Here is a 22,483-nt window from a genome sequence, read left to right on the forward strand (position 1 = left end):
AATTACTTAAATTCTGAATGTTACACATGGTTTACTGAAGCACTGCAAGCATGTGAAATTGTATTTGTGGGAGTGACAGATGAATACCTGAGTCCCTTCAGGGCTTACAGGCTATGTTTCCTTCATCCTGTCTCATTTGTGGAGCTGAATTTCAAAAACTACCTTAGAGGCTTCTTATCAGTTAGGTCCTGGAATGCATTCTGTTTTTACAGCTACTATTTACATAGTAAGGGGAGTAAGGGGTTCTGATTTCTCCTGTCATTTCCCAGAACACTGACTGTCTCATCAGTCTGTGTAGTGTTTGCAATGAAGGGGCACACAGACTCTTATTTTTGAAGCTGTTCTGCTTTGCACCTAAAGGTTCAGGGCAAATAAGTGTTTATTTCCATGTGTCTGCAGAGTGCTGCTTGGACAAGTTGCACTGCAGGAGGAGATCCCTCTGCCTGAGCTCCCATCTGCCCGTGGCATTTAGCCTTGTGCTTACTTTGCACGTTGGTGCCATTATATTGCTGTGCAGGGTAGTTCCTGCCTTGGTGTTCCTGCCTTCAGGATGCTCAGCAGCACATTAATACCTTCTGGTACTTTTCACTGGTGTTCTTGGTATGTAACCAAGTTATCTACAGGCAGCTCACTCTTTATAAGAAAGACTAAGAAGTTTGACTATCTTGAGGTCTGTTTTTGGCATAGTTGACAGGGACTAAAGAACTACATGGTTTCTACTGTTAATTTCATGATATTTTTATTTTTTGCTTTTATTTCAGTCATTAATATTATCATTGCAGTGATGCAGACATCATTATTAAAATGAAAGAATTGCTCAAGAGCAAATACATGAGTGCTCTAAATACAGCACTTTTTACACCAGTTGATCATCTTGTTGGACTGCAGCAAAGGGAAAAGTTAAAACTGTAAAAAGAATAATAGATGATAATAAAGTCAAAGTATTGCAGCAGCATTTGACTCAGCCTAAAGGCTCCAATGTAAATCCTGCAAGAAAAATTTTATCACTGAGTAGGATCCTTTGCTCACATAAATAATAATTTATTGGTGCTGTCTTACTGGCATCTGCATGTTGAAATGATACATGGATCTTGAGTGTGTGTGAGATTTGTGAGGAGCAGGTGTTATGAACTCAGTGTTTTTTCCTCACTTGCATTTCTTAACAATGCCTCCATATTCTGAAAATGGCAGTACTAGTGAAGGTTTGCCTGAAAGCAGTTAGGTAGCCCATGTCTGCAAATGATTGTTCTGGATTTGAATGGCCTTTTTTTGCTTTGCAGAGAGGCAGCACGTGAATGTCGCAGGAAGAAAAAGGAGTATGTGAAATGTCTAGAAAATCGAGTGGCTGTGCTTGAAAACCAAAACAAGACACTGATTGAGGAGTTGAAAGCACTTAAGGACCTTTACTGCCACAAATCAGATTAATTTTGGATTCTCATTTTCACTTGTCCAGGTGGGATAGAGACTGGTTCTGGCTATACCCAGAAAGACAAAGTAAACTTTTTATTTTCTAAACATTTCTTTTTTTCTATGCGCAAAACTGCCTGAAGCAACTACAGAATATACTTCATTTGTGCTTTGCATCAAACTGTGAATGTTCAAGTACTTGCCTCCACTTCTCCCCTTACAAGATGAATTTCATCATCAATCTCAGCGTGAAGAAGAACAGGCTTCTTTCTCGTCTCCCGATCCTCTTCAAGGAGTAACAGTGGTCACTTGGGAAGTTACTGTGGGGAGGGTCCTTTTGTAAAGATGTCAAGAATTTGTGCTGAGCTCTTTCCATTGCCTTAGAGACAGAACCACCCCAGCCTCTTGGTCCAGAGAACTGTGGGCCGCATAGGTGGAGCATGCATGGTACAATGAAGAAGCAATGGTTGCCAAATTGGTTTCACACGTTCATGCTGAACTGCACAAATACACAGCTGAGCAGCATGCCAGACAAAGGGCACTTCACTGTCCCGTTCTTGGTGTGGAGATAACAGACCTTTTTCAGACTAGCCCAGGAAGGGGTTTGATTTGCAGTCTGTATTAAGCCCTCCTGGACTAGTAAAACCTTCTCCATACCTCAGAAACAAATGCATTGAGATGAGCTTCACTGGTCAGTTGTTGCTTCTCATAGTTTATGTGTGCAAGTGCATTCAGCATTCTGAACACACAGAAAACAGACACCAAATTCATAGGATATAGGTTGGGAAGTGATATTTGGATGGGAAAGAAAATTGTTTTAAAAAGATGCAATCGTGATGTTCTGAAAACAGTCACATAGTAAACAGGGGTAACACATGAAAGCACTACCTATTTGTATGCAGAACAACTAAGCAGTTGAAGCATGGCCAACTCCACTTAAGTACTCCCTGACGATAGTATGGTCTGTGTCCCAAGTCCTCTCACGCAATGAGGTTGTTTTTATTTTCCTGCCGCTGACTTATGCAATGGAAATTATTGTACTGAATAGAAATATCAGCCTGGTTTGCTAAATTCTTTTGAGGCTACCTTCTATACATAAATTAATTTGCAGTATGACAGCTACTAGGACAACCTCAAATATTAAAGAGGACTTCAAACACAGATATTCCAACTTGTGCTTTGCAAGGGACAATACTGATTATTTGAGCCTGGCCAGGTTAGCTAAACTCTTAATTTATTTGAGGTATTTTTTCATGGAAAGGGTCAAATTCACTGAGTAATCTATTCCTGCAACTAAAATTACACATGTGCCTCAGATGTTTGCAAGATCAATTTTTTTTTCTGTGCACTGAGGAACTGTGATCTTTCCCATATTTATGGTGTTAAAAAAGGTAGTTAATATTTAAAAAAAACCTCTGTACTAAGCATTTGGACTTCAAAATAATCATGCTCAAAAGGAACCAAAAAAGAACATCAAGAAGTTGTCCAAAAGAATCATGGATGGTTTGTGTACTGGCCCTCTTGAAGCCAGTCTCTCTCATTGTGTTAACTTGGGTCATTTGATGGAATAAGTTTACTTTGGGCTTTTGGTCAAACTTTTATGTCTAGAAAGATATGGATAAGGCTCTGGTCTATACTAATGCCTTGCCTAGCAGAGTATTAGCTAATATTTTTTCCCATTCACTCTATCTCTTTTTAAGATAAATTTCATACATTAGCTTCTAAAAGGTTATACAGTCAGTGTGACGTTATAAGAAAAATACTTGGAAGACTCTGGGTAGTTGAGTCTCAAACACCTAAGCAGTATTAAAAGTTCTAGATTTTTCATTTCAGAGGGCATTCACTTTCCAAGAGACTTAATTTAAAAGGAGCAGGGTTAAACTTACAGAATTATCGTTAAATCTGAAGTTATCAGGAAATTCAAATTACACTCGTATTTCAAGAAGATAACATAAGCATCAGAAATATTAAATAATTCATTTTCACAAGTTTTGTGGATGTTTATAAATGGTCTATTTTTATCTGCCATAGAGAGTTGATTTTTGTGGTTTTATTTAATGGGAGAGGAATCTATTAGTTTAGCCATGCAGATTTAAAGAAGAGCCTAAGTTCTCAGCAGTGCTTTTATAAAAACTATCTGATTCTTAAAATCGGCGAATACAAATGCATAAAACGGTTACATTTTCCAGAACGAGTACTGAAGTAGAAATGTTGATAATACAGGAATCATTCTTGTAAAACATGAAGCTCATGGTGGCTTCATTTGCAATTACGTGGAATGGTTCCTCCAGCTTTGAGAAACATCAAAAAGGCTGTATATGCCCACATTAAGGCTGTTTCTTTTGTAGAACGTTTGTTTGCAAAAACGTGAGGTTTTGCTGTGAACCTGGGCAAGGCGAGCTGGGCACTGAGAGCTGTGTCTAGTGGGTAATGAACACTGTCCAGAGCTTGCTGATAATCACTTGGGCACAAAGCCTGGGGGCTGAATGGGCATGGGAGCCTAAAACAGTGCCCAGGTGGGGTTCTCCTAGTACACAGTTTCTGCAAATTTGTGTGGCTGTGAGAGGAGAACTGTGTTACCTGTTTGTCTGTGTGTGGTCTGCAAGTGGCCTGTAGTGGTTTTAGCCTAGACTTCATTAGCAAATAAAGTTTTACTAAGAAAAGGAATGTAATTCAAAGTACATAGGGGTCTGCAAGAATCTTTATTTTTATTTATGCTGCACTGAGGATTTAGGGACACAAATTTATTTAATGAAAATTATAGATTACAATAATAAAAAATGTATTAGACCAAGTACAGGGCTGGCTAGGCTACCCATACATGCTTTACTATTCATATTGACCCAAAAAGGGAAAGAATGTGACACAGGAATCCATTCCTATGTTATTTACCAAGTAGTGAGGTTGGGGTAATAAGCTTCTATAAACTAAGGCCATTTGGAAGTAGGATGGAATTATGCTGACAAGGGGGAGGGAGGATTAGTTTTATATCTCACGGTTGTGAGTTTTCAAGAACTGATAGACTGTTTTACCTGAAGAGAGGGTTAGAAAGGGCTAGATCCGTTATGTTCATAATAAACAAGAATTGGTTTGAAATATAATTTTTGTAATGTCATTATTTTGCAAAACAACAGCACCAATCAGGCAGTTAAGATATTGTCAAAGGTGCTCTTTTAATTTAGATATTCTTGGAAAATACATATGTATAATATATGTACATATATATATATATACACACAGTATATAATCTACAGCTCTGAGAGCTTTTAAGTCAGGAATGCTGAGTATTATAGTATATGGAGGTCAGAAAAAGAATTTTTACTTTTCTGTGTGTCTGGGTATGTGTGGATGTGTGTGTGTGTGTGTGTGTGTGTGTGTGTGTGTGTGTGTGTGTGTGTGTGTGTGAAAGCTTCCCTTAACCCCAGTAGCTCTGGGCTGCATTATTCTAGCGCTTATTATTGATTTGTTTTGTGCTGTCTCTCAGTTATCCATTTTCAAGAATTTTATTTCATCTTTTGTGGCTTTTGTGAAGTTTGTTTTTTATTGATGAAGATTTTTGAAATTATGTAAACAGTTGTTTTACAACCACCACCACCCAGAGTAATTCACCTTTGTGCTTTTTCTCTTTGGCAGCTATATATCAAAGGCAAAACATTTGGAAAGGTTGTTAAGATGTTATTTTCTAAAGGAACCACTGGTAAGACTTCTGTTTTCCTCCTGGGATAGTGGCGATGCATTCTTCCTTAGGCAGCAATTTCACCAGCACTGGGTAGTTGCCGGCACCGTTGCTTGTATCCGAAAGCACAATTTTAACCTGTTGTGCTTGTCAGGACTGCTCAGACACCTGTAGTTCTGGCTAGCCTGGAGTTGGCATTTGCATTGTAGATCACTGTCTTCTCTGGTACATGTACATTGGTCAGAAAATTGGTGGGGTGTTTGGAATCATTAAGAGGCTCAGGAAAAAAAAAAAGAAAAAAAAATATTTAATAAGGAAAAACAGCCCTGATAGTTTCTGACCTAAGTTTGTACCACAGGTTACTTTTTTAAAATCTGGGCTTCCAGTAAACTGCAGCAGCAAGTAGTCATCTGTTAATGAAAACTGGTACATGCTTTTTATTTTGTCTTTTCATTTATGGCAGGCAGTGCTTTTTGTGGTTTAAAGACAAGTCCACACATCAAAGCAGGTTCTATATCAGTGGTTTCAAATCTATGACAGTTGATAGAGGATTTAATTGATTTTTTAAGACCTTGATTTTATTGTAATTTTTTCACCCTGGAGCCTGGTTAGTGATGTAACATTTGCCAGTGATCCAACCAAAAGGTCATGTATTTATTTTTGTTACACTATGTTCTTTGTAAATGTTTAATTAAAATGTGCACTTTTAAAAAAAAAAGAAAAAAACCCAAAAAAAACCCAAACAAAACACAGAGAACAAAAAAAAAAAAAAATTAAGATAAATTTGGTTTGCTTGAGAAGATTTCTGGCATAATTGTTGTGATCCTGCTGCCTGCACACAATTCACTCCTGCCCAGCAGTTGACTCCTTCGCTAATTGAACTTGCGGATCAGCACCTGGTGCCCAGCAGGCTTTGCTTCAGAAGGGCAGGAGAGCTGAAGGGGTAAGAATCAAGCCTGTGGTGTCTCGGAGCAGTACGTAGAGGATGGATGTGAAACTATTTTTAGAGTAGAACTAGTTCAGTGATCCCATGTGGGAAAGGGAGGTTAATTTGGAAGGAAAGCTAAACTATTTTTCAGCCACTTTATTTCCCTTTTCTTAATTTGAGATTTGTCTGCAGATTTTACAAGCTGCGTTCTAAGAAAATAAATCAAAAGGCTTTCCAATAATTTGACACCAGGAGGTAAAGGTACATTAACAGTGTGTCACCCTGCTTGAAAAGAAAAGCACAACCACCTTTATTTTGCAGGAATGATGATAATTTAACCCTGAAGACTGTCAGTGTGAGCAGGTTTTAAAAAGCATACAGTACATTGATGGTTCCCTGTCGTCTGCCTGGGAACTCATTTTTGTGAGCTGTGTGATTTGCTAGCTGTAAAAGACACTGATTTTACAAAAGCCTGAATGTATCCTGAAGTTCAGTTGGTCTGGAAGGAGCCAAACTGGTGAAGAGAGGGTGCTGAAATCCGCCTACTGTGTGCTTGTGACAGGTTCAGGTCTGTGGATAGATAGACTTCAGTGTGTGAATCTTTGGGGAAAAGGGACCAGATCCAGGTGGTGTAAAGAGGGTTTGCATTTCAAGTGTTTTGCCTTGGAATGTGTTTTAAAATATATTTGAGCTGTGGCCTGCAAAGAGATATGCTTGGGCTGGTTGGCACAAATTGAAGAGAGTGAGTGACCTGTTTGCTTTCTGGCACCGCAGGTGCAAGTTTGTGACTTGCTCTGTGGTGAGTTCAGGGCTCGCTTTCAGCAGGAGAGGCAGGAGCAGTCAGCTGTCCTTGGGAGCTGTGTGCTGGCAGAGAAAGGGCCAGGGACAGGCTGGAGTGAGCCATGGCTGGCACAGTCTATAAGCTGAGCAGTCACTGCACTCAGGACTTGAGCAGTTCACTCGGCCTCAGCTGTTTGTTTCTCTAAATTAGGGGATAGCTGAGTGAGAGCATGGGGACAGGCCTTGAGCCAGTTGCTGATCTGGAAATGGCCACTCTTAATAATTAAGGATGTTTGGGTGCTCTCCACAAGTTGTGTTTTATCCAGGTGCCACTCCATTTTGTGTGTGTTTAATTACATTTATTTATATTAAAATACTAATTTTAAAAAGTTCTACAACTTCAAGCTTATATGAGATTTGAAACTGTGCTGCTTAAAATGGACTTCTTGGGATTTGAACTGGGCAAGAAGAGGTGCTAGTTGGCAGCCAACCCCTCCACAGACTTTTGTCCACAAATTGGTTGTTCACTTCAGAAATTAGTTGTTTCTACTCTGGATTTATCATTTGAAATTGTTTTCAAACAATGTTTTTCAGGGAAGCTTCCAGAGCGAAGGTTATTATTCTCCCTTTGTAGTGTAAGCTGGAAAGAGTATGTTCACCTCATCTGCATTTCTGATTCTTTACCCAAACCATGTCAGTACAGAACAGGGTATTTGAGCTTGACTCTCACATACTTGTGGAAGTTAAAAGACTAAATGAAGATCCAGCATTGGGGGAAAATAAATGCTTTTTTCATCTCCCCGAAAATCTAGAAACATCCCTGTTGTGTTGTTTTCTTTCTTTTTTTTTTTCTTTTTTTTTTTTTTTGTGCTTTATCTGTGTTTTAAAAATGTACTGGGTTATAATGCATTTTATTAACACTATGTACATATTAGCTGCTTTGTGTTTCAGAATGGTAGTAATTGCTTTGTATATTAAAGTGATTCTTGTGAATTTGTGAATTATTGTCATAAAGAAGTGCTTTTTCTTACTGTAACCTTTGTGGTATAAACTGTCATAACTCCCTTTTTACACAAACATTTATGTGCAGTCACATAAACATGCTTTAAAAAACTCTACAAAGTCTCTTTTTTGAGCAGGATGTTCCATTTACACTAATTTAATTTAGTGGCAAATGCTAGCTAGAGGAATATGGGAAAAGGCATATATTGAGCAGTCTGTGGTATCCTCTCAATCTGTGCCCTGTCCTAAGTATTCATAAAGTATTCTCCCCAAAGAGAAGGCTTTTTTATCATCATTGAATTAGTCAGAGGTTAAGTCCTGAAAAACAAAGTTTCTCTTCCTCCTGATATTTTTAAACCTGCTTTCCAATATCCATTCTGGTGGCAGTTCTGTTGTTTAATAATGTTTGAAACACTTATGCCTTTCACAGTTTAAATATGCTGCATGTCTCACTTTCAAGCATTCCTGTAAACTATGTACTACAGGTCTTTAGAACAGAACAGAAACAGAAGGCAGCCAACACTGCAAGGATCACAACCCTATTATGTAATCTGCAAGGCTGGATCCAAACACAGGGATGGAAGCCAGGAGAACAAACTCAGCTCTGAGGTAAACACACCTCCAGTGAAATCAAGAGGAAGCAGTAAGGTCAGCTCATTACAGCTGGGATTTTCTAGTTTTTATAGTGCCATTCACGTTTTTGCTGAGAAAAATCTACAGTAATGAGAGAGAATCCCAAACAGGGGTTAGTCCCTGAGATAAAAATGCAGTTTGGCTTAAACTTTGCACTGAAAAGGACTGGGTAACACAGATCCCTGTGTAGTCAGCTGTTTGTCTTAATATCAATCAAACATAACCTTGGTTGCAATGATACTTCAGAAAAGCTTGTTCTCCTTCGCATGTTTCAGGGATGGTTCCTCATTATCACAGCATCGTTGTGTCTTACGTGGTCACTTTCCTGTGGCTGGGACCCACTCCCTAGAGCAAGTGGATTTCTGAAGAAACTTACTTGTGCATTGCCCTGCTACTCAGGGATGCATGCCAAACACGTCCTTCTACAGGTGAGCTCAGATCATGTTAGAAAACAGGATCGTGCAATGGAACCAGCTGAAGGAGAGTGGGATTCTCTGTGGGATGGAGTGCTGGGATGAACAGGGTGACAGAAAGTGCTTGGCCAGGGTGTCAGTATGATGGCCAAACAGCAACAGCAGCATCTCATACTAGAGCAGGAGCTCACATGGGACCCTGGGTTGGGACACCTGAGTTTGCAGGTGTCACTGCAGAGGGCTGCTCCCTGTGCTCACTCACCAGCAGTTACACCTCTGCTACTTGTCCTGCACGCCTGCTCACGGCCTGACTCACTCCTGACCTCTCCCTCAAGGTGTGATGGGAATACAGAAAACTTGTGAAGCCCAACATGGACAACAGAAGGCAGCGCTCGCTGCCTGGTGCACATGGGTGTCAGCACTGCCCGGGGGGATGGACTGTGGGTTTCAGCTGACTTACATTCTCGCTGCCTGCCCCTAAACATTGAAGCTTTAAATGCAACCACAACAGGCATGCACATGGTTGTGGTCTAACTGCAGTATTTCTGGATCTGGTCTAAATCTAACATCACCTGCCCCCCAGTAGCAGTCAGAGGAGCAAGTATCCTCTTGGGGGGTGTCACTTGCTGAGCTGGGGAGGCGCCACCAAGAGCTGGTGGTCAGGGGCAAGGCACTCACCTGAGCTGCCAGTGTCATCTCATGCTTTTCTCCACAATTATTTCTGGGCAGTAGCATCACTTCAGCCTTCAAACATACTCCCTTGGGTGTACCTACAGCTGCTGTGTAACAGCAGCACAGCCAGAGAAGCCAAGCCTGGTCTCTACTGGCACATGCCTGCGCTGGCAGGATGACTGTGGGCTGTAACAGCAGCAGTGGGAAATCTGACACACTGAAAACTTAATTAGAAAGAGATGGAATTAAACTGATTTGTTTTAAAAGTACAAAATTGTTTCTACCGTCAAAGCAAGGCCTGGGGCAAAACCCCCTTCTTAGATGTGTGCAGGTTGCTGCACCAGCCTTTACTTTGTGCTTTATTCTGTGCTATTTAAGCAGGCTTTTTAGCGTGTTCCTGCTATGGCAACAGTGCAAGCTGCTATGGCTGTCAGTGCTGCCAGCTCCAGCCTCTTGTGAGGGCCCAGCACCACCAGGCTTTTCCCACAAAAAAGTTCCCTTGGGCACTCACAAGCCCAGGTACCAGCACACTGCTTTCTGCCAGCTCAGCCCAAGGGGAGCCTGAGCTACACATGAGCCCAGAAGAGCTTGGAGACCAGGAAACACCAGTGGGGAGGAAAAGGAAGAGAAGAGGTGAGAACTTACAGCCACACTTGGAAACCTAGAGCCAGAGAGATGGGGGAGAGCTCATAATTCTTTTCAAACACTGCTCACCCAGCTGATAAGACACAAGAAGCTACGCCTGACACATGAGAGCTCATCTCATGATCTGTTTTCAACTAAAGGTGTTGTTTTCCTTCCCTCAAACTGACTCCAACTCCATTTTCCGGCTGCGAATTCCCAGCCAGCTGCCTAACTACTGTTTTAGTGACACCATGTGGCTTCTGAGGATACTGTTACAGCAAGTGTTTCAGAGCAGCAACACCCAGGCGGGGTCCGTAGCCAAGCAAGGAACTTCGCTGCAAACATGCAAGAAATGTGCCAGGGATGAAGCACAAACCTTAATGATAAATGTGTCGTTTCCACATTACAGTCAGCACAGCAGTTCTGGACCACCGACCAGGAAGTAGGATGGGAGCAAAAGTGACAAAAACTTCCAAAATGTCCATAACCCAAAGCTGCTGCTGCTTTGTTGTGCAAAGGTGTTTGCTCTTGCTAGTGCCAAATACATGCACATGCCCAACGTCTAAGCCTGAGCTGAGGCTTTTTAAGTTTATCACAAAAAAAGTTCCACATCCACACAAATTTTTTAAAAAATGTTAGTAAAGCAATTCCTGCATTCAGAGGTGTAGCTGTCTTCTGTTAGCCCATTGTTTTAATCAGTTTCATTCTTCCACCACTAGAAAGAGAAGGAAGTCTGCTGCTGGTGTGAGCTGGACTCCCGGATCTTGTGGGATAAACACACAGATGTGTTTTAGAAGCTCAAGGTATGATACCTGTTACTTAAAACTGTCTTAACTACCACTGTGCACTGAAAACACACTGAAACCCAGACACTGCCCCAAGGTCCCAAGTAATGCAAGAGTAAGTACTTCCCCTGCTACAAAGACTTTACAGAGCACCCTCCTTTCCTAAATAACAGCTCTCAGAGACAGAGGGAGCACAAGCAAAGGCACAAAGTAGAACATTATCTAGCGGTACTTTGAGAGTCAAGGGCTGATCTGATATTTTAAGAACAGCTTGAGTCTCCTTGTTGCACTTTTTTGGCGGCACATGTGCATGTGTATCTCCTCCAGGGAGCCTTGATCTGTGTGAGGCAGACTTGTTAGGGACAACTCAGAAACCACAACTGCTTCAGTACTGCAGGCGTAGCCCACTTGCTTGCAAGTCAGGTAAAAATACCACTGATTTCTAAGTTGGCTTACTTGGCAATCCCTGTTCCCAGACCCCTACAGATTTTGTTCTTTGTTTCACTGTGTCTCCTCAACACAGCAGTGACAACAATAGAACAACTTCATAGCATCTGCCTTTGGTTCTTTTTGCCTTTTAAGTGGTTTCTTTTACCACAACTTCTAAGATACAGAAGTCCTGAAGAATTAAAGAATTTAGAGCTGGAGCATTAGCTTTCATTTCATCCATTCTTACTTTCCTAGAGTTACGAAAGTGATAAAGGGAAAAAAACCCACTGTAATGTCTATAAGTTTCCCCCAGAAGTTAAATATGCTTTGATTTCAGATGCTGGATATAACATTTGATATAACAATTTTGATGCTGGAGATTTCTGCAACTTGAATCAGTTTCAAAAATTACATTTGATAAAAAGACGGTGGAACACCCTATACGGCTCTATTCAGAAAGGAAGGAGAGGTTCAGTATTCAGAACAGAAGTACAATCCTTGCTGTATCAGACCCAGTGATCAGACATGACCATCAGAACAAGAAGCCAGTGAAATAACACAACTGCAACTTCATGCTTAGGAACAAGTGTATTGAGTAGAAACAAAGGGGGGAATTGAACAGCATCACTGGCTTATTATTAACAAAGCAGAGAGTCAAAAGTCATCCTTGCGACTACCCCTCTGTGCTTTGTAGATATGAACATCCTTACTGGAATCATAATGGACCTCGGATACAGAGAAATGCTCTCTCAGCATCTTCAAGAACTTGAGATCCCGCTCATAGCGGATACGACAGGAAAGAAGAATCACTGTTCGCTCTGAGCACAGGTGCTCCAGCGTCTGAAGCAGTTCTGCAAATGTTTCTTCCAGATAAACAATGTCTGCACCCAGGACAAAGTCAAATGCTCCTGGAGGGAAATTATCCAGGTCTTTTCCCCACGTCAGCTCCTTCACCACCGCTCTGGGACGTAGTTCAGGGGGTAAGTTCGCCTGCACATTTGACTCCAGGAACTCCAGTGCTGCTGCCCTGTCTGTGATGGTAACACGGGCACCTAAGGGGACAGGAGGACATGGCTCACACTCACAGTCCATGTCCCTCAAGACAGCAAATGGAATACAGTGCTCTAACTCCAGCAGGCTCCTTAATTCCTGTTAAACATTAACAGCTCCCCTGAGCTGCCTGATTAAAAACAAACAAACAAAACAAACAAAACAAGCAAAACCCCCTGTCTACAGACATCCCAGCCTTCAGCAGTCACTTAAGAATATAAAGTGTACTCTACGTGAAGATTAAGTTGGGTAGGGAAAAAAACATGTTTTCTGGTGCTTTTTCTTAATGCATGAAAGTCAAGGAGTTACTTTTGGCCCTTCCATATGTGACAAAAGAATAAATTACAGGGGGTGTTACAATTAACCTACTCCAATTCCATATTTTTTTGTAGGAGAGAGGCAGCTAGAGAGCCTCTTCCACTGGTCAGACAAAAGTTATGCCTGTATGATTTTGCATGGCATGACTGTATTTTGTCAAACTGTTTCTATGATTTCAATAGGCACCTTTAACAGCCACTAGAGCTTTGAATTACCAAGTTAATCTGGGAAAGATAGCACACATTTAACACAGTACCCAGTTCCTGCTTCAGCTACAGACAGATCAGCAGCAAATCACTTCATTTCTCCATGCCCTGTCTGCAAGACAGACTAACAAAAGGCTTATGCAAGCCTGGAGAGTGGTTTCTGTCTGTAGCTTTATCTGCATGGGAGGACAAGTAGAAGAAGGGAAGCACAGCTCTTGTTCCCTGGAGGGGAATAGCTGCAGAGCTGAATTCTGCTGAGCTGCCTACCATGGCAACAGGCGTCAGCCTCAACAGGGTCCCGCCATAAACTGCAGTGGCACCATCACTACAACAAATATCACAGCAGGCTCTCAAGTCTAACAAGGAAGTAAGATGACTCAGAGAAGAACCATCACAGTTCATGCATGCAGCTTAGGTGCTCACTTCTGTACCAGGCATGTCCAAGTGAAAGAGCTAGTTTTACTACAGTTGCGATTTGCTTTAAATGAGACAACAAAAGAGCCCTTACCTAGTAATGTGACCACTATTCCCAGCAATCCAGTTCCAGCTCCCAGCTCGATCACAGACCGATCCTTCAGATCAATGCTTTCCATCTCCAGATAAGCACACAGGACAACAGCCTAAGCCAGGAGACAAGGGCGGTTAAGCACAGGGTTTCAGTCATACTGAACACGGGGTTTCTGGTTTAACCTGAGAGAGAAGGTTATGGGAAGGGTCAGGTGCTTCAGGTCTGCAGCAAGACTTTGTTCAGCCCTTCTCCACCTCCTGTGTGCACATGTAGTCTTTTTATTCTTTATGGAAGGTTTTTATTGAGTTTTATGGAAGGCTCCTACTGGCCAAAGGAAAAAAGAACCACAGAGGTTACAACTTGGATGTGGTAACTGCTCCATGAATCCCCAAACATAACAGAAGGTTGAAAAAGTTCTATTTGGAAAGGAGAAACTGAGGGATTGCCAAGCAAATGAACAAAGTATTGCAAAAGTCCAGAATAAGGTTTCTTAGTATCTTGCACAGTATTTCAAATGGTTTCTGCACAACACTGGTATGCCCTCAGGAAAGAGAGAAAGTAAACTAATGACACTTCTCACTGGTTGAATCTAGCATGTTATATGTAATATAAATCTTGATAAGAAACTCTCCCCCAGCAAGTTCTGTCAAAGTTGATGTCCAGAAAGATCAGCAACCCTGTATACCAATTAATTTGAGAAGTTTGCAAAAAATGCTACAGTCCTTCTTTTAAACTAGAGGTAAAAATTCAGTATGTGTAGACTGAGATCCAACCCGATGGGAAGCCCTTGGATTCCTACAATGATGCTGTGAGCAACTGCCCTGCAGCCTTGGGCCGACCACAAATTCCTCTCTTTTGGATGCTTCTTATCCCCAAGATAAAGTCTATCAGCAATCCTGCTTGAGGCTACAAGCGGTGGGATCCATGCTGTGCTCTGAAGGGTGCCAAGCGAACATCACCAGCCACCGTAAAGAAAGAGTTGAGAGTTACCCAGAATATTTCCTGCACCGGGCACTGGCTGTGCAGGGTTTAGGTTGCACGTCTCCCTTGCGTTCCTGCAGGATCTCTTATGGGGGAAGAGGGAAAAGTAAAGCACAGCTTAACATTTGCTTTCCTAACATTAAAATTTATTAATTAATTTATTAATTGATTAATAAAATTTAAAGCCTTCCCTTTACAATTCTACGGTAAATAATACTTTTCTATGGTGAATCTGAAAGCTCGGCGAGAGGCATAGGAAGCCACCGAGTGCAGAAAAGCTGCGCTTGCCATGAACACCTACCGCGTCCCAGACCACGGCCGCTACCCCCAGCCGCCGCCAGTCCTGCTGGAGGTGGATGGTGCGGCTGGCGAAGTGGAAGGTGGCCGAAGGGCTGTGCAGCTGCCGCGCTGCCCAGCCGCCTCCCTCCTCGTAGGGCAGCAGGGCCATCCCTCCGCCGGCCGCCGCGCCCCGGGCCCCAGCCCACCGCGGCCTCGCCGCCGGCAAGGCCGTGCCCGAGCTGCCCCGCGCTGCGGGCAGGGAGAGGCCCGGGGCCGCCGCGGGACAGGCCCGGCCCCCCGCTGGGCCCCGGCCCGCCCGCCCCGCCCGCGCCGCAGCCCCGGGGCCGCCGCGCAGTGCCCGGCCCGGCCCCCGCCGCCTCAGCCAGGGCCGGGCGCGGCCTCTCCGCGGGGAACGGCGGCGCTCAGCGGCCCAGCCAGGGCGGCCGTCCCGGGAACGCAGCGCTGGGCTGGGCTGGGCTGGGCGGGGCTGGGCTGGAAGGTCCCCGGAGCGCTCCTGCCCCGCGGCCGCGGCAGGAACAGGGGCAAAGGCGGGAGAGGGGCCGTGCCCGGGGAGAGCCCCGGGGCGGCCCGAGGGGGGGAGCGCCGCGCTGCCTCCTGCGGGAGGCCGGGGCCCGGAGGGGCTCCTGGCTGCTCACAGCCACTGCCGCACGGAAAGCTACGGGAAGAACGGTCCCACGCCCCCTGGGACATTGTCAGCTGTCCCCGCAGCCTCCCTGTGGTGCCAGCCTCTAGCTTTTGCTTCGGGGGGTTTGAAGTCAGTGCCGGGGAAAAGCATTTGTGCAGCCCAGGAAGCTTCGTCCTCCATTTCTGTCACGGAGAATATTATCTCTGCAAGTGCTCATCGCAGCCTGGAACCGCTCCCTCAAGCGCTGGGCAACCCGCGCAGAAACACTGCGGTTCTGCATCTCAGTCGAGCACTGACCAAGGCAGCACAGCCGAGGCAGCTCTCGCCCGGCCGTGTGGCGGAACGCTCCCCGCCGCTTTGTGCATGGGCTTCTCTTCACCTTTGGCTCCATTTAATCTCTTGTTTGGCAAAACAACACAGTGCTCCTCTCCTGCGTTACTTGAACTAGCTCCAAAGACTGCTAAAGGCCAGGGGACAGCCAGGGAAGGGTCCTGGCGGCACTCTTGCTCTGGCTGTCTGGAGACACTGCTGCAGGTCCCCCACAGAAAGGCGCAGTGCCTGCAGCCACGCTCCTCAGCCCCTGAGAGGAGCGTGGGGCAGCAGGGGCAGGCGACACATCTTCTCTGCCCCATCTCTCGTGGCTCTGTGCCCTGGCAGCTCCCGGTGACACCACCGATGGGGTAAGGCTGGCCCCTCGAAGCTGGGGACCGTAACCAGCTCCAGAAAACCTTCCCTGTCTTTCCCATAGGGACCAGCAAATCTCTCTGGCAGACAAAGGCAAATGTGGTTACATCTAAAAGCTGTCAGTTTCAACAGAGTGGCTCAAGATTCATTAAAACCTCTGTGGAGGATCATTAGAGGTTGCACAGGGGTAGCAGAAAGTAAAGCTTATTTTTAAGGTTCTGCTACTGTAGGAGAATGGAACCCAAAATTTCACTAGTCCCAAACCAGTCCATACTTGTCTTATGGCAACTCAGACTTCTCCCTATAAATATGCCAGAACATGTGTGATGATTCAGTTTTCTGTGGTTTTATGTCCTAAAGTGCTGGTCCTTTGCCACTATTCCTGCTTTTGAGAGTTTGAAATTGCTTGTGCTATTATCTCGATAATTTTTTTTTTTTTAATTATTTATATCAGCGGTGTGGGAAAAGCAATGAGAGAATTACCTTTGAAATGAGAACTCTGTTTGAATGACTTTTTGAGTCACCTACACTCTGCCTAAACTACACCAGCAGGCAAATAGGGGGAAACTCCCAAATGGTACAAAGCTTTCACCTCCACCTCCTGTACCACATGCCAGCCCTGGGATCTCCAACCAGAATATGGAGGAGTAGCAGGGCTCCAGTGCTCCCAACTGCCTCCTTTCTGCCCCCAGATGAGTTTTCTTCCCCTGCAGGATTTCATAAGACCAAGTGGCTGAATAGCAACTAGAGTAAAAAAAAGGCTGCATGTGAAAATGTATTGTTCCCAAAGATGATAATGCAGTGAGTGCTTTTATCCCAGTAATGTGATTTTGTTAGTCAGATATCCCTGAATATCTCTGGAGTGCAGCAGGTTCTCTACCAATCCTGCCCTGCTTCCCAGAAATATTTCCCCTTCTTCCCTGATAAAGTTGCTCTGGCACTGACTTCCTCGAGCCTTAGCCAGAAGATCAGAAATTACCTTCCAGATCATAACTGGATAGTGAAGCTATTAAGGGAGAAGCAAGTCCACTAGAAGTTTAATGAGGGCCCTGATTCCCCATATTCATTCTGAGCCTATATTTACCTTCTCTTCACCTTCCCACATCCATTTTCTAAGAAAATAGAGTACCTGGATTTTATAGTGGCAGAGAGACACGCTTGGTTTCTTTTACCTTTCTTGACAGTAAAGGATAAGGAAAACAAAACAACACAGAACTACGGCTAAAAAAGATGCCCAGAGCTGAAATGCTTTCTCCCAGCAGGACTAAAGCTCAGCATAGCAATGAAGTGGTGAGAACATAGCCTGGTTTGGCTTTTGAGCACTGCAGAGGGCTGTAAGGACACCTAAGCTGCAGGTAATCTTGTGAAGTAGGAAACAGCTGATTTTAAGGTAAGCGGAATGATTTAAAGCATGAAAAAACACCGATTTCAAATCCATTCTTACCTCATTCAACTACTTGATAAAGCAGGCATAATGTAGCCAATTATGAGTAAATCCTGCCACTTCGGATTTGGGTAAGCTGCTTGGGGTAATTAAGAAAAAGTGTTTAAGCGCAATGGTCCTTGAAATACTTAAAAGATCAAAGAACAAAGTAGGTGAGATAGAAATGAGTACAAATTATTTTGAATCTATACTAATATAACTCTCTTTCTGCAATCTTCACTTTGCTGCTTAGCATGCAAAATCCTCTCTTAGAAATGAAAGTGACACTTCTTGCGATAGCTCTGCAGACACTGGATGCACCGCATGTCTGCGCATGGATTTTGGAGACATCCATGATGGGAAAATACTGCATCCCTCACACAGTCTCTGGTTACCAAGGCAAAGGCAGGTATAAATAGAAACAATCTGATTTTTTTTTTAAACTCTATCTAGAAACCTGTGTTGTTGATAACCCTTTGACAGCAACGCCTTATTCCAAATGTTTCTGTTCTACATTTGTGTGGAAACTTCTGGTTTAATCCTTTCCTCCCAAAATAAACAGCAGCTACTTCTGGTTGTCATTCCACTCAAGTATGAAAATTGTCTTAGAAGTAAAGTTTGGACAGATATCTGCTTTGCTAAGAGCTTTCATCAACCAAATGAACAAGAGCTAACACAAAGTGTGCAGGAAAACCCAGAAAAGAAAGCAGTCTTTCTCTCTATGTATCACTCTATGTAGCCATTCAAATGACTAGCACTGAAATGATTTAACAAGTTTTACATTTTCATCCTCACCAGTAGAAGAATCTTCCAGATTCTCCACACCAATAAAATAGATGGGGTGGTGAATCACTTGCTGTTAAATACAAAGGGAATAAAGCAGAGATTAATTTGGTTGATGACAGCTTGCAGTTGCAGAATCAAGACAGTCTCAGCTTGAAGTGATTTGGATCATCTTTGAAACTGATGGGGTGAATTAAAAATAAAAACAAGTTTCTGCAGAAAATGGTGGGTTATCAGTAGACCTTAGAACTTGCTGCTTCTGAAAGATCCTTGCAAAAAATGTGAAATATTGAAATAAATGTATAATCCAATGATCTAGTGTTTAATTTCCTTTACACAATGAGTTACATTAAACAGTGGAAGTAATGATCAAAAATATGAAGATGTATGATTTCATAAGTGCTTGAGCTGAAACACAGGAAGTTTCTGGAACCTCTGAAGAGAGAATTGTTCCCATCAGTAATACTACATTCATCCCTTCAACCTTGCTTCTTGATAAACTGCCACATATAAGTGGCACATTTATTAAAGTGTCTTGTTACAGAAAGACCACTTAGCTTTTAGTAGAATTATGTGAGTGAGCTCTCAATGGCCTTGCAGGTCTGAAAGCAGACATTGTTCTGAAGTTTTAGTCAAGGAAAAAGCAAATCGAGTAATCTCTTCTTCACAACCAACCACTGGATTGCCAGCTGCACTTCATTTGCTGGCAACCTCCCCCCACTTTCAGATGTTCACAGACCTACAGCCTTACCCACATCTCCAGCTGCTGAACTTGCAGGCCACGAGATGCCAGTGTCGGGTCTTGGGAGGGGAGAGTCCATAACGCACGGAGCAAGACTGACAGGTGAGCAGATGTGGGTGCACCCTGGGAAAGGCTGCTCCAGCAGCGCTCCTGGGAGCGCAGGGCTCTGGTGAGGAACTGGAACAGACACGGGGCAGGGAAAATGCTACAAGAACCTTCCTTTTTTGGAGTCTGAGTGTGTATCTAGAGGCTTAACATTAAGTGGAGAAATTTATGATAGGCTCTTTAGTTGCAGTGTTTTGCAATTGGAGAGGAAATTACAGTGCAAGCAATGCACTGTATTAATTTAAAACTAGTTAGCAACAACTAATTTTAAACAATTTAAAATAAATTTATATGGACAGGCAGACAGCTTAGCATTCATATAGATGCAAAGGCATTTCCCTCAGTGCAGATGTTACTCTTTTAAAAGAAGGAAGAATCCAAGTACCTGTAATGTACAAGTAATGTGGGGGATTTTTTTGTTATTTCCAATGGTATTGTCAGTGTTTTCTTCTTGAATCCTTAGAAAGAAAATCCATCAGAGGATAGAGAAGATGGAAGAGTTGAGTCTAAACAATTTCAGGTACCTTCAAACTAAGAGGGAGGGCCCCTTAGCACCACTGTCCAGGCTTTGGTGGCCCAGAGCTGGAATTAGAACTGCAGAAGGTTACCCTAAATAAACTTGCTGCAGGACTTACACATGCACAGTTATGAATAAACCCACTATTCATGTTAATATTTGTGTTAAAATACTGAAAAGCATTTTCCTTTTCCACATAAGAAATCTGTATCCCTGACCTGCAGTAACAACTATTTCTAATACTCGATAAATTGATGTGGTGGTTCTGCCAAGCCCAGAGTACAGCTTTGCAGGCCTCCATCTTGGCTCCAGCACATCTCAAATTTTCTTCTCAGGTACTAAGCCTCCATTAAGTCTAACCTAGTCTTTGGTAACTGTCAAGCTGGTTTTATTTTACCTGAAGACAAAACAAAGGTAGGAGCAGAAGAGAGAAGCTAAGATAAAGGTTTACTCCCACATGCCAATGCCGTTGGTACCCCTGCAGCGATCCAGATGCTCTCATGCCAGCCAAGCAGCTACTGCGTTGCCTGTAATGACATCTTAGATTGCAGCAAAGGCAAAAGGAGGGATTTAATCAATGACAGCAGCACTGCAGTCTGTCCTTATGCTATCAAACACAGGTTCCCCAGCCCTGGTTTGCTTGTATTCACTGCTAGCCAAGGTAGTACAGGAGATTTAATAGTGTGTGAAACTTTAGGGCTATTAAAAATCCACCTTGGGTGTTCTGAATAACCTCCCAGGTTACTTTTCTCCCCCAAACATTGGAATATTCTATTTCCCTAACTACTGTTTTGCTCAGGGATTTTTCCCTTAAATGGCTGTAGTCTTAGGTTACTTGTCAGCTTCAAAAGACATCACACGTGCAACATTTTTGTCCTGTCAGCTGGTAGTGGTTTTCAAAACAGGATGCCTATTTTTCCCCCAATTATTTCCAAGTGAGACACAGAAGTCTGAGCTTTTGTTTTCAGTTGGTTATACAGGTTCAACCTGGTGATTCATTCTTCCTGCAGCTACATTTCCAGGAAAAGACAAAGCCCTGGCTCTTCTCCAAGTTATCCAAGTAGGATCAGAAAGCACTCCTCCCCCAGCTGTGACACTTTCTAAGAAGGGAGAAATTGAACAAAACACATCCCAGAGTTGGTGTCATCACCCTGCAGACAGGGAAGGAGGTACATGACCTTGGAAAGGCATGTGCAGTACCAAGTCAGGGTGAAGATAACAGCAGAGTTTACAAGATTTAAGATTCTTGGTCGTGTGAAGCATAGCCAAGTGTGTGCAACAAGCCATTCTCCATTTCTGGGACTGATGGTGACTGTGAAGCTGGATGGCTTACGGGAAATCCTGCAATTTAATTTCAAGCCTTTTAGAAGACTCTCATCTTCTTGTTGTAGTTGGTGTGGACAAGGACATATGCTTGGAGTTGGGAATTTTTCAAGAGTTATTACTCATAAAGAAGCTGGTAACTTTGGTTTCAGACATCTCCTCTTAGGAATACTGCTGCTTGCTGATGAAGGGAAGCCCGGTTTTGCATCATGAGGCAAAGGACGACAGGGTTGTGTGGTTGTGAATGCAAGTGCTGAGATTTCAGAGAGGGAGTTAAATAAAAACCTGCACAACTCTGCCTACAAGGAACCATCACAGGAAATGCAAAGACTTGTCTGAGAAGTGGGGTTCCTTCGAACGCAGCTCACATGTACTCAGCAAATGGGCCAAGTAAAGAGACAGAATTACCTCCCCCTGTAAGCCCACAAGCCAAAACACAGCTGGTAGCACTAATATTAGTCCTGTCAAGCCTGGTAGTCTTCATTTATTATACATCTTGCAAATAATTATACATCTAGTTAAGTTTATAGCTCAGAAGCTGCATTTAGTGGTTGGCAGGGTATGCTCCTCACTTGGAGTAGTTGGCAGGGTATTGCTCCTCTGACCTCATTAGACTAACAGGAGGAGCAAGTCTGGTCCTTTGTATATTCAGAATAAACCACAGGTCTTTCTAATCTCTGCATATTAGGAGCAGAGGTCACTACTCATTTGGCTGTCATCACAATCTGATTTAGGGTTTGTTTCAAGATGCTTTATGGCCTTCTTTAAAGGCTGTGTTGGAGTTCTCCTGAAGTTTGCAGCAACTTCACGTGAGGGCTTAAATTAAGATTTGTTTCCCACATTTTTGAAAGTTACTTTACTTTCCCTTTTGTGAAAATTAAAGCATGGGAGGGTTGCTGCACACTGGGTGCCCTGCTCAGAAGCAAGGGGTGGTAATGAGAGTCCCATGGCACACACCTCTCTTTCTGGAGCAGGAGAAAAAGAGTTTGGATCCCAACAGTCTGTAGTAAGCTATTTTCAGCTCAGGCATTCATTATTGCCATGATCTGCCATCCAAAATGCCTGCTTATGCAAAATGTGGAACTAGGTATGTGCTGCCCATTGTACATCAAAGTAATTGATTTTTTTAATAATGGAAACTGTCTGATGATTCACTGGGGTAAATCAAGCAGAACAGTAGAAAGATGATGCAAAAAATAGGAAGAGAACCAGGACCAGTAATAAATCATGATAGAGGGTATTCAGTGTATTGCTATAGCAGTAAGTCAATAGAATGTTAAGCTGCATAAATACAAGATAATGTGTTTAATTTCTGCAGGGTGTTGCTCAGACTACACCTATTAACAGGATCGCCTGGTTCTGCAGAAAATACACACAGCAACAAGTTTTGTCATATTATCCTGATAAATCAGATATGAATTAAGATTTTAAGAGTTACTTTGCCAAAATGGAGAAGGAAATGAATATTCCTCATCACTGCAGCTAAGGAAATCATGCACAGATATGGAAAATTACTCTCTACTGGTGTATTGAGGTATGTGGAAGCAGAAGCTTAACTTCTGCTGGAAT

General features: G+C 43.1%; 2 protein-coding genes and 1 long non-coding RNA gene across 3 annotated transcripts in view; 2 read left to right on the forward strand and 1 right to left on the reverse strand.

Moving 5' to 3' along the window:
* CREB1 (cAMP responsive element binding protein 1) overlaps positions 1 to 7,874 on the forward strand; it is a 40,118-nt gene extending 32,244 nt beyond the window's left edge. Inside the window, exon 8 of the mRNA XM_005519889.3 lies at positions 1,281 to 7,874. Within this exon, the coding sequence (XP_005519946.1) occupies positions 1,281 to 1,425 (145 nt within the window). The 3' untranslated portion in view covers positions 1,426 to 7,874. The remainder of the gene's footprint in view (positions 1 to 1,280) is intronic.
* Positions 7,875 to 11,918: 4,044 nt separating this feature from the next.
* On the reverse strand, positions 11,919 to 14,955 carry METTL21A (methyltransferase 21A, HSPA lysine). The gene is made up of 3 exons (XM_005519890.3): positions 14,714 to 14,955; positions 13,432 to 13,543; positions 11,919 to 12,401 (listed from the first exon to the last, which is right to left on the reverse strand). Exons 1-3 carry the CDS (start codon positions 14,858 to 14,860, stop codon positions 12,004 to 12,006), a joined length of 657 nt encoding a protein of 218 aa, XP_005519947.2. The 5' UTR covers positions 14,861 to 14,955; the 3' UTR covers positions 11,919 to 12,003.
* A 1,458-nt stretch (positions 14,956 to 16,413) lies between these two features.
* On the forward strand, positions 16,414 to 21,294 carry LOC148183861 (uncharacterized). The gene is made up of 4 exons (XR_015773110.1): positions 16,414 to 17,853; positions 18,955 to 19,071; positions 19,538 to 19,594; positions 20,602 to 21,294. It is a non-coding gene; the product is annotated as an uncharacterized LOC148183861 (long non-coding RNA).
* Positions 21,295 to 22,483: the final 1,189 nt, after the last annotated feature.

This window comes from Pseudopodoces humilis, chromosome 8 (assembly GCF_049639895.1).
Source record: "Pseudopodoces humilis isolate 2021_Gansu_Grassland_sample_001 chromosome 8, ASM4963989v1, whole genome shotgun sequence".
NCBI classification, from domain to species: Eukaryota; Metazoa; Chordata; class Aves; order Passeriformes; family Paridae; genus Pseudopodoces; species Pseudopodoces humilis.

Excerpts from the sequence above, each read along its gene's own strand:
- METTL21A (XM_005519890.3), bottom strand. The coding sequence starts at position 14,860 with ATGGCCCTGCTGCCCTACGAGGAGGGAGGCGGCTGGGCAGCGCGGCAG. Across the intron at positions 13,544-14,713 it reads CGGCCGTGGTCTGGGACGCG|GCTGTTGTCCTGTGTGCTTA; the intron begins GTAGGTGTTCAT and ends CTCCTGGCTTAG. Across the intron at positions 12,402-13,431 it reads AATAGTGGTCACATTACTAG|GTGCCCGTGTTACCATCACA; the intron begins GTAAGGGCTCTT and ends CTGTCCCCTTAG.